At 39.3% G+C, this 11,847-nt stretch overlaps 1 protein-coding gene across 1 annotated transcript; it reads left to right on the top strand.

Moving 5' to 3' along the window:
* Window positions 1–2,206: 2,206 nt before the first annotated feature.
* LOC104447822 (uncharacterized protein At2g23090) lies at window positions 2,207–5,331 on the top strand. Its single transcript, XM_010061550.3, has 3 exons — window positions 2,207–2,491; window positions 2,894–2,934; window positions 5,037–5,331. Exons 1-3 carry the CDS (start codon window positions 2,419–2,421, stop codon window positions 5,154–5,156), a joined length of 234 nt encoding a protein of 77 aa, XP_010059852.1. The 5' UTR covers window positions 2,207–2,418; the 3' UTR covers window positions 5,157–5,331.
* Window positions 5,332–11,847: the final 6,516 nt, after the last annotated feature.

An 11,847-nucleotide genomic window follows, 5' to 3' on the forward strand; every position in this document is an offset into this window, starting at 1 on the left:
GCCCGAGCCTCGCCGATTGGGCGAGCCTCGAATTCGCCGGTGTTGGGCGAGGCTCCAACCTCGCTAGATCCGGCGAGGGGCGAGCTCGAGCTCGCCGCATCGGTGAGCTAGGCGAGCTCGCTTATGGCCGATCGCCGACCATCGTCGTGGTGGCGCGCCGACATGCTCTACCAAAGAAGAGGAAGAAGAAAAAGAAAAAAGAAAAAAAAAGAAAAGAGAAAAGAGAAAAAGAAAATTTAAAATAATAAATAATAATAAAGTTATTTAAAAAAATAAAAAAAATAATTATTTTAAAATTATAAAAATTATCCATTAAATTTGTATTGTATAAAATCATGTTATCAATACCATTTTAAAATATATATATATAAAAGCTTTTTAGGTTTCGTTAAATGGGTCGGGTATGGGTTAAAAAATTTACACTATAATACATGGGTTATAAACGGGTTAAATGGGTCGATTTGGGTCGGACCATTTATAACCCGATCCAAACCCGACCCTACCCACCCGTTTAATGGGTCTAATTATGGGTGAGTAACAAGTCATAGGAAAAAACTTACTTGTCAGCCAGAAAACATTTGGTTGGCCAGCGAGCTGAGATCTTTATTTAGAATAATGTCCACTTTGAATCTCAAGAATATAGCTCCACTTGAGTCTTTTTTTTTTTTTGGGATTTGCCCTACTTTCTTAATTGGCTCTAGCAACCCCCGAAAGGCCCATGACAAAAAAAGAAGCCGCAAATTCTGACCGCTCTCTCCTCCCTTCTTTTGATGATGGGCCACCTTTATGCCAAGCCCTATGGGCCCCACACTTGGGGGGGTGGGCCCATGGTACAACCACCACCCACCACCATCCATTCCAATGGGTGAGATCTAGCTGCCAATGCTCTCCAGCACTTCAAGTGGTTCCTCTTCTCCGGCTTCCATGAGCATCCTGGGGGCTCTAAAAAAGGACCAGCCGGTTCAATTGCGCTATCAAGAGCATTAATACATAATTTTATCCGTAGATGTTCAAATCAACACATAAGTGAAAAAAGAATCAATCCATTTCAATCGTATGGCCAATATAATTCGACCATTGGAATGTTTGTGAGAATACCAACTCCTCAAGGAATACCCTGGATCAAAAGAATTGTGCATACATTTTTTTTTTTTTTATCCCAATTGATGTTGATAAAGCGTAAACTAAGAAATCTTTGGTTTTCTCTTACATGATGAAGTCGGAAGAAAACTGTCAAGAACTTATAGAGGTTGTGAGCAGGGCTATATTTGAGGCAATTACAAAGATTAAGACAATAATGGAATGATGTGTATGAATGAGTTGGAAATGGCATTTTAATAAGATGCTAAAGAAGTGCCTAATTTCAAATTCTATGTTTGTTTATTATGAAGGAAACGTATTCAATTTTGGCTGTTGAGTCTCAATGTTAAGTATATTCTTTAAGTGAAGTTTTGGCATAAGGAATTTAATAATTATCCTCGAATATGCCTTTGGGCGAATATGCAATTTTCAAAGGCTCTTTAAAAAAATTGGTATTTCTAGTGACATAATCTAATGCCATAATTGACACTTGTTAATTGGTGCTTAATATAAACTAGACTATCATGAAGAATTCCCTATTAGGGTAGATTTTTCACGCACGTAAAGCTAATGATTCTCATTCTTCTCTAGAAAAAGAATTGAGAAAACATAGATGAAAACCATATGGTACGGGATAAAAGATAGTAACTAAAGTAGTAATGTAAAAACTTAATTATGTTTACACGTTGAGTAGTTCGTGCTAAGATGACTACTAAATAATTAGTTCACTCGATGTCTTTATAAAGATACGATAGTAATGAATGAACATGTTGATTTCTGCCGACCAACAGGTCGAAGTGCAGGCATCCAGAAGTCCCAAAGAAGTCACCGAATGAATGAAATGATGGGGTACTTACAAGAGCAAATTAAGGTGGTTGGCGGGTGGGGGAATGTCACGTGGTAATAATAACGAAGAGAATTGACGGTGGATATATGTTGTCGCGCGGCAGGGAGCACGGGCCAACGATGGCTTGCCACGTGTCGGGTGCATCGATTGCGTGAGATAAAATAAGGACCAAAGAAAGGTCATCCTATTTTCGAGGTTATAATTTACAAAATCAATAAAAAAAGTGGGGCGAAAAGGGAAATATAGTCGCGCAGCACGAGACCGTGGTCGAAGAAGCGAACAAACGCGAGTATAAAAAGGGGCCCCTCCAGCCTAGGAAATTTCCTCGTGCTGCTGGGGGGCGAAGCGCGTCTCGGCTGCTGTCGGCTTGCGGTTGCGGCGCCTCCTCGCCTTTCCGGTTCCCGTCTCGGCAGCGCGGGGATCCGCGTCGTGATCTCGTCGCCGTGTCCTGATCACCTCGGGCGGTCGCGATCGGAGCGAGCGGGGAGAAGATGGGCGGAGGCAACGGCCAGAAAGCGAAGATGGCTCGGGAGAGGAACCTGGAGAAGCAGAAGGGCGTTCGAGGTGTGTCCCTTCCTCTCTCTCTCTCTCTCTCTCTAGAGGTTGTAGATCTGGGGTTGAGCTTTTAGTTTCCTTTCTTGAGCTTATGTAAGTGGAAACGATTCGAGAAGAAGATGACCGTTCCGGCTTACTGGCGGCTGCAAGGTGAGGCTTTGCTCGTTGGGTCGATCCTTAGCTCCCTCTTGAAGATAAGGAGAACGAAAAGTTGCGATTTTGATGTCCTTTTTCGTAGCTTTATTTGATAAACTGGGCTCTTTTTTTCCCTGATTTAGTGGGACGCTGATGTTGTAGTGTTATTTGAAAGGAAATAGCCCCTGAAATGCCTGTAATTCGAGCTTTCCTTTTTTTTGGTTACCCCCTCATTGTCTTATTTTATTGTGGGTGTGTATATATATATATTTGCAGGAAGTCAGCTTGAGGCAAACAAGAAAGCCATGAATATCCAGGTACCGCTGTTTGTTTATCCTAGTCAATTAAGTTGATTTTGAGTTTCCACGTGTTGTGTACTCCTCCTGGCCAGTGCGAGAGCATGGATTTGATGTAGTCATTGCTGCTTTTTTATGCATTTATGTGTGTTGAGAGCTCCTCCGCTCTTAAGTTGATTTTTTAATTCCCGTTTGCTTGACTGAGGCGAGTGAGTAGGATGTGGGTATAGCATAGCTTAATGGGAATGGTTTTTAGTTCTGATGCACTGTTTTCTCTTCAAGATTGGGGTGGTTGTGTGTTGGGGCTCAGAATTCTTTTACTCTTGTTGAATATTGGGTTGGGTCTGCCAAAAACCCGAGTCATGACTTCTAATATGCCCTTTGGAGGGAACAACTAATTGGGATAAGAAAAGTGAATGTTCAAATAGCAGTACAAAAAGCAAAAGAGGAAATGCAACCTTTCGGAAATTATTATTATTATTATTATTATTATTATTATTATTATTATTATTTTTCCCCCGAACAATAGATTTTTAATTGGAATTTCATGTTATGCAAATTTGTGACTATGCACTTAAATGAAATATGAAGAGATCTGGTAAGATCCTTGAGCCTAGCAGGAGCATTGTTATCAGGTGAATGAGTTTTACGAAATACTAATTTGCATGTGAGTAATTCTAAAGTTTTAGGATTAAAACTGTCGCTTATAAGACCACTGGTGAAGTTCTCTTGGCTAGATAAGTGGGAGCCAGAAAAAAAATGATGGAAAAAGCAATGGAGTCAAAGAAAATTAATGAAGTTGGGGTATTACTTGATATTTCGTGAGAACTTGAAAGCGAGTGAGTTCATTGAATTCAATGAAGCTATTTATGTTAGCTAAAGGGAATATAACAGTGTATAATAAAGATGTGCATGGGAAACAATCAACATGGACTCTAATACTAATGTCAGAGTGATCAGAAGTGTACCTCTTCTTGTGTCCTATAATTCAGATTATTTAGGCATTGCACTTGTTATAGCAGAGGTCGAAAATTCAAAACTTGCTACACTTTCGTGAGCAGTTAGCAGAATCTTTTCACAAGGAATACCAATTAGTAGAATTTGCGCTTTAACTTGCCGCAGTTGTAGTTTCTTGTTCTGTTCTTTTTTCCTGTTATAGTAGGTGGTTTAAGGATTCACTGTGTCATTAATCGTTTTCGAGCATCTATACAACCATATTGTCAGTTTTCTGTTGCTCTGGTGGTGGATCATGCTTTTCTATTGAGTAGAATGGCATATTTTAGATCCAATTGGTGGTTTGCCATATTGACAGGTTGTTTGGTACAACTTCTCTGCCACAGTTTCAGCTGTTAAAATGGATGCTGTAGCTTTTGAGGTGTTTGCAGTTTTTAAAGGTGTTTGGCAAACACCTCAAAAGCTATAGCAGCGTGCATCAGTTTTCAAGAAGTTGCTTCACCCAGCTTTGAAGTGCTGCAACTTTAAAGCATGATCATCAAACATATAGCTCACAACATTTCACACAGAGTTATGCATATTTTCAAGTTTTCAACTGTGTTCCAAATCTACAGTAATTTCTCTGATTTTTGAATACTCACTCATGCCCTTTTGGTTGATGCATCTATATAGATCATGATCCACGAGTGATATGTCAGTGAAGAAACATTATGGTGGCTTGACCTGTATATTTTTGTCACGCTTTTGGTTGATGCATCAATATAAATCGTGATCCACGAGCGATATGTCAGTGAAGAATATTGCGGTTGCTTGACCTGTATATTTTTGTCAAACCCGGCATTAGGGCTTTGTGAAGCCCTTTTTTAGTCAACATATTAATCGTATATGATAGTTAGTAGTCAACATATTGATTTTATGTGGTAGTTTGTGGTCTTTTAAATCGTCTTTCTGTTCTGTTTCATCCTGCGATTTACTCTTTCGTTTGGTGCCATGCTTTCATGAAGATGGCTCTTTTCCCAATAGTTATTTGACGGCCAGTTTTTCCGCCCCAAATCATACCGTAATCTTCATTTTCTTCGTTTATGGTTAAATTATAAGTTATGTGACGCGAAAATACAGGCTCAATGTCCTTCCTCTCCCTTTTAATGCAAATATTCTTGTCATTGCAGTGCAAGGTTTGCATGCAGACTTTCATTTGCACTACAACAGAGGTCAAGTGCAGAGAACACGCAGAAGCAAAACATCCCAAATCGGATTTGTATGCATGCTTTCCTCATCTGAAGAAATGACGTCAACCGAGGACAGCGGACAATGATGCTATCAACTTGTCATGTTCTCGTTGTGATTGTGGTCAAGTTTGGAGCTTTTGTGTAGCAGTATATCCACTCTTGGGGTATTCATCGACTCGAACATATTATGAAATATATGATAATAAAAAATCCGCTGCCTTTGTGACATTTGATTTTTCTAAGTTCAAGTTTGTATTACAAGTGGCCACAAAGGAAACTTAGTGAAGCGCATGACCTGCTTGCTCTAAATCTAATTCGCCAAAGTTGAGGGTCCAGCGATCAAGGCTTTAGTAACTGCTGGGGTTGTATAGGTATCTTCCTTCCGTTCCTTAACTCCTAATGCGAATGCTCATCGCTTCGTCACTTGCAGAATTATGAAATCAAGTTAGGTTATCGGCCCCCCAAGTGACAACATTTGCAGACGTCAAACTCTTTTCTGTTACAAATTCAAAGTAAAAGAATTGGGCAAATTCTCTCTGACAACATTTGCAGACGTCAAACTCTTTTCTGTTACAAATTCAAAGTAAAAGAATTGGGCAAATTCTCTCTCTCTCCCACCTTCAGGGTACGTTTCGATTTAGCCCCAATGGCAAACCCTAATCCATCCCTCACAAGAATCCTATTTTTTCTACCCAAGTTTTTTGGTTCAGATCCCAAAGTAAGGGATAAACCCTCACATTCCCTTCCATCTGGCTGTGATTGCCATTCCCTCCACAACACCCGTTACACAGATCAACAATCCCCCCTCACACTCCCCATTTGAGGAACCCATAATCCACCCACTGCATCAGAGCTCCCTTCAACCGATTTGGGCTTGCATTCTCCTTTTCGGCTGGTTCCAAATACCTCATGCCAGCTTGTGCGAAGAAAATCAAAGATCTCTATCAACATAGTCCCTGCCTCAGTTTGCCCAAGTAACCTCACCTTTGAGGGACGCATCCTGCTCTATTTCTTCTTGGCCTTGTTCTTGGAAATCGAGAGATGGAAGGTCAGTACAAGGAAGAGAGGCGTTTGGCGGCTCTTTGCAAAAGGCTAGGTAAGCTTTGGTCTAAAGATGATGTAGTTGATGTTAAAGGTGACATTTTGAAGAGAAATTGACAAAATGCCGGAAAACATTGTTTAGGAAGCTGTACTCTAAACCGAATGTGAATTTTCAAGCCTTTTTAAATACAATGAAAAAAGCTTGGAGGACTGAAAATGTTACCTGTACCTTATTAGAGTCGGGCTATTTCTCCTTCTCATTCCAAGTTCGAAATTGAAAGTTCGAAGCTAAAAAATAAAGTCTTAGATTCTGGGCCATGGTCTTTATTTAGCAATCTACTAGTTCTACAACAATGCGATTCCGACACCTTAAAGATCTGTTATGAATTTTACCCATTGTGCTTTTTGGGTGCATTTTTTGGGCCTCCCATTTGGGAGACTTACTAATGAAGTCGTTAGGGATATTGCATCGAAACTTAGAGAGGTAATAGAGATGAAATTAGAAGCTAAAGGGAACAACAATTATAAAATTGGCAAGGCAAAACTCTCAAGACTAGGGTTATTGTCAATTTAGAGAGCAAGAGACTGTGGGTAGAATTCAAATATGAGAGGCTTCCACATTATTATTATTCATGCGGAAGAATTGGGCATTATGCTACATTTTGCAAATAGATACTATATGAGAATTCCAAGCTAGTAGAGGACTTACCAGAAGATTTGGGCAATGGCTAAAAGCGGAAGTGCGGGAACTTAGTCCGTATGGAAAAATCTTCTATGGCAAACAAGATATAATACAAGAAGAAGATGAGAGTGTGTCAAAGATCCTTATCTCTTCAGTTCCTAAAAAAGAAAAACAGCTTAAGGATCAAAATATGAATAAAATTTTGTCCATCTGTGGGCAGAACAATGCTAACAATCCAACTCAACAGGGGAACAGCCATTCTATCTCTTCTCTAGCACTACTAATCATGGAAGAGAAATGCCCTCAAAAGAGAGGAAGTTGCTGCATAGATGAAGAGTATGTCATGGTACTCTATGAGGAACAACTGAAGACAGCGAAAGTGGACATGATAGAGACCCTAGTAGGTGAAAGGGACTTATTAGGCACAAATCCAAAGGTACCAAGCTATCCACTTCCAGAAAAGGGAAAAGATTCTACTCGTATGGCGCTCAAACTTCAAAGGCACCAATTTTTGATAATACACATTAAAGTGGCGGAGAAGTTAAATAGTGGGCTTTGGTGGCTAGCTCTAATAAACCACCGGATCATCCATGAAGCTTTTTAGTTGGAATTGTCAGAGGTTGGGCACACCCTTGACAATTCAAGTTTTGAGAGTATCATATTTCTAATAGAAACTAAAAATCAAGAGCAAAAGGTGCAACGTTTAAGAATGAGGTTGAAATTTCAGAATAGCTTCTTGGTGAATTCAGAAGGAATTGCAGGGGATTTGGCCATATTCTGGGATGACCAGGTATTGTTATTCATTGACTCTTTCTCGGATAATTTTATTAATGTTCAATGCCAAGTTAAAGAAACCAAATAGAGGATACGTATTACATTTCTACATGCTCCTTCTAAATTTCAAGAAAGAGTGATGTTATGGGAGGCTATTCATAGAGCAAGTGTCAATTATCATCTACCTTGGCTTTGTATGGGGGACTTCAATGAAATTTTGTATCACTGGGAAATGGGTAAAAAAAGAGTAGAAAATTACCGACTTACAGATTTCAAAGACTTCATGCACCAATACTCCTTAATGGATTTGGAATGCAAGGGATGTACGTTCACCTAGACAAACAATAGAGTAGGAGAATAATTTGTCAAGAAGCGACTTGATAGAGCCTTATGTACTTTGGAATGGAGAATTGCATGTCCAAATGCTGAATGTATAACATTACCAGCCATCAGTTCTGATCACAGTCCTCTCATACTATCACTCTACCCACGGAAGGAACGAAAGAGGAGGGTATTTGGATATGAAGCTTTTTGGTCAGAGGATGAGGAATGTGCGCATTTAGTCAAAGAGAATTTGGGCTGAAACCGACTCCCAAAGACTAAATATGGTGGAAAAACTACAGATAGTGGCATAACAGTTGGCTAAGTGGAGCAAAAACAGATTCTTTAATGCTAAAATGAGAATTGATTGGCTGAGAAATAAACTACAAAGGTTGATGAATAGCTCAGAAGTCTCTTAAGAAAGTGAGGAAGTAAAGGAGATAACCCAAGAAATTGAAAACTTGTGACGGCAAGAGGAAATGTATTAGGGAATCGCTCTAGAATTAGCTAGTTAAAATGGGGTGATAGAAATACTAAATTTTTCCACGCCACAGCTATTTAGAAAAGAACCAAAAATAGAATTACCTTGTTAAAGAATGCATAAGATGATTGGGTGAGAGGGGAACATCATTTGAAGGAGATGACGAAGATATACTTTAAAAAGTTATATGAGTAAATCAGTGGGGTCTCGAAATTTTCAGCCTATCCTACACCAAATTCTAACCTCGGTCGATGAAACAATGAACCAACGGTTAGTAGAACCTATCACTTTGGAGGAGATTACTGTTGCAATGCAACAATTAGGAGCTACCAAAGCTCCGAGGACTAGATGGACTAAATGGACCGTTTTTCCAAAATCATTGGCTAGATATATGTCAGGATATTTTCAGGGAAGTGTAGAATTTCTTTGATATTGGATACCTAAATTCTAATATGAACAGAACCCAAATCACCCTTATTCCCAAAATCCAAAACCTCGAAAAGCTTGAACAATTTCGCCCTATCAGCTTATGCAACTTTGTCTATAAAATCATTTCCAAAGTAATAACCAATAGACTCAAACTTTTGCTACCAAATCTTATTGCTGAATAACAAAGCGCTTTTGTGGGGGGAAGACAAATTCAAGATAATATCTTGATTGTGCAAGAAGTACTTCATAGGTTGTGAACTCATGAGAAGAAAAGTAAGTTCCAAGCTGTCCTAAAACTAGATATGCAAAAGGCGTATGATCGAATTGAATGGGACTTCCTTCGAGAATGCTTAATCAAGATGGGATTCTATGATAAGTGGGTACAATGGGTGACACAATGTGTTTCAACGGTTTCCTTCAGCATAAATTTCAATGGGGAATCTCTGTTTTTTCTCAAGCCAACACGAGAGATTCGACAAGGTGATCCATTATCCCCTTATCTCTGTATTTTAGTGGTAAACGTCCTCTCTCACTTGATGAAACAAGCAGTAGTAGATGGTACACTTTGAGGAATTAAGCTTAATAGCAGTTGCCCTACTCTTATCACATTTGCTATTTGTGGACGACTCTATTCTCAATGGTACCATATTGGAATGTCAAAATCTAGCGGCCATTCTACATCATTATTGTTTTGCATTAGGCCAGGTTATTAATCTCAATAAATTAGAAATATATTTTAGTAAAAGCTCTCTAGTGAATCTGAGAAGGAATATGGCTTAAGAGTTGATAGTTCCAAAAATTGATAAAATAGAGAAGTATTTCGGAATTCTGTTGGATTGGGGAGTCTCGAAGAAAGATATGTTCGTCTGGATTCTTGCCAGAGTTAACATGAAGTTGGAAAGTTGGAAGGATAACTTGCTATCAAAAGCAGGGAAGAAAATATTGATTAAATCAGTGGTGCATGCCATTCCTCAATATATAATGTCCATTTTCAAAATCCCTGTTTCAATTTGCAAAGCTATTGAGAAGAAAATTGTCAATTTATGGTGAAAAATAGTAACAAAACTGTTGGGGTTCATTGGAAAAAATGCAAAATCTTGAAACTTAGGAAGGATGAGAGGGGTCTTGGCTTCAAAGATTTATTAGCTTTTCAATAAAGCTATGTTAGGGAAGCAAGCTTGGTGTATTTCACAGTATCCCCAGTCCCTTTAAAGCCAAGTGATGAAGGGTCCATATTATCCACAATGTAAGTTTTGGAAAGCTGGAAAATGTTCCCGACCTTCGTGGGGATGGCAAAGCATTATCTTGGGAAGAGACTTTATATCTCCGCAAGTTATGTGGTCAATTGGGAATGGAAAGAAAATTTCTATTAGAGAGGATAAATGGTTGAAGAGTGGACTTATTGGCAGCCCAGCAACAAGAAATGAGCTAGTTAAAGTGGGCGAATTAATAGAATAGGGGATTAAAAAATGGAATGAACCAATGGTAAGATCGTTGTTTGATGATCAAAGAGTGAAAGAAATCCTTGCAACCCCTATTGGACTACCTACTACAAAAGATAAACTGGTGTGGATTAACAACAAGTCAAGGTTCTATACAATGAAATGCAGTTATTTCACCACTAGAGATATATCAGCTAGCCCACATATAACAATAGCAACTTCATCTCATCAAATGAAACCAGAACTCTGGAAATATATCTAGCATTCTGGAACTCCACCCAAAGTTAAAGTATTTCTCTGGAATGCATGTCAAAATGCATTGCCTACATTGGACAACTTGCACAGGAAAAGAATAGTACATGATCCCTTATGCCCTATTTGCAAATAGGAAGCCGAAACCATTGAACATACTTTATTGCTCTACCCTTGGACAGCTCTAATATGGAGCGCTATCCCCTGCAAATTAGAATTACAAGAATCGGGTTAACACGACTTGATGAATGGCTGCATATGCTAAAAGAAGACCCACGAAGCACTCTTAAGTTCGACCAAACCGCTACAACCTTGTGGTGTATTTGGAAATACATGAACCATTTCATCTTCGGACAATGTCCCCTGCACCCGCAACAAACGTTGTTCAAGGCCATAGCTTTACACAAAAACTTGTGACTTGGAACTGAAAATCAAAAGGAGAGAAGAAAAGCGAGGCCCCAACTTACAAATGGCAACCCCCAACCTTAGATACGTTGAAAATTAACATCGACACCTCCTTTGCCCGGAACGAAGACGCAACATCAGATTTTGAGGAGAACAGGGGAGCGGACGAACACAAGGGATTTATCGCTTGCATCTGCCGAGACTCCAGGGGTCAACTAGTTGATGGCTTCTCCAAGCTGGTGGCGGCATCCTCAGCGGAATAGGCGGAGGCTCTTGCTCTTCTTGAAACCCTAGAGTTCCTCTCCACCATATCTAATTTAAGTCTGCAAGTACACTCTGACTATCTACAGCTTGTGCAAGGAATTCTGTCTTCGACGGAGATAAACTGGGAAGTGGAGGCTATTGTGGACCAGGTCAAGACCAAGCTAAAGGAATTTCCAGGCCTCTCTTTGGCCCATTGCAGCAAGGACTCTAATAGAATAGTAGATTGGCTTGCAAAAGCCCAAAGATCTAACTGTCTTCCTAATAATTTGGTAGCTAATCCCCGCCTGCCCTCTTTGATTTATTTATGCGCCAATGCTTTTGATGTATTTGCTCCAAACTTAGTTAAATAAATCAATAGTAATCGTATTTTTGACCCGAAAAAAAAAAAAAAAAGAACTCTTTTATGTTACAGCAGCTGAAAAGTCTTTCTATCTCCTTCTCTTTTTTTCTCTTCATTGTCTTCTTCAACCCTGGGCAATGGGGAAGTGTTTGAGCTAATTTATTCCTTTCCTCTTTCTCTTGTTGATTTTCTTTGAGTTTTCTTGTTCTTCTTTTTATTCTTTTTTCTCCCCAATCTATATTTGGAAGCTCTTTTCTCCCAATCTAGTTCTAGATTTGAGATTTTAAACTCTCATGATCTAGCTCTAAATCTAAGAGCTA

The sequence above is a fragment of the Eucalyptus grandis genome, chromosome 6 (genome assembly GCF_016545825.1).
Source record: "Eucalyptus grandis isolate ANBG69807.140 chromosome 6, ASM1654582v1, whole genome shotgun sequence".
Lineage (NCBI taxonomy): Eukaryota > Viridiplantae > Streptophyta > Magnoliopsida > Myrtales > Myrtaceae > Eucalyptus > Eucalyptus grandis.

Bases quoted from the DNA above. Each gene is read 5' to 3' on its own strand.
- LOC104447822 (XM_010061550.3), top strand. From the start codon at position 2,419: ATGGGCGGAGGCAACGGCCAGAAAGCGAAGATGGCTCGGGAGAGGAAC. The intron at 2,492-2,893 runs GTGTGTCCCTTC...ATATATTTGCAG, and splicing joins GAAGCAGAAGGGCGTTCGAG to GAAGTCAGCTTGAGGCAAAC. The intron at 2,935-5,036 runs GTACCGCTGTTT...TTGTCATTGCAG, and splicing joins AGAAAGCCATGAATATCCAG to TGCAAGGTTTGCATGCAGAC.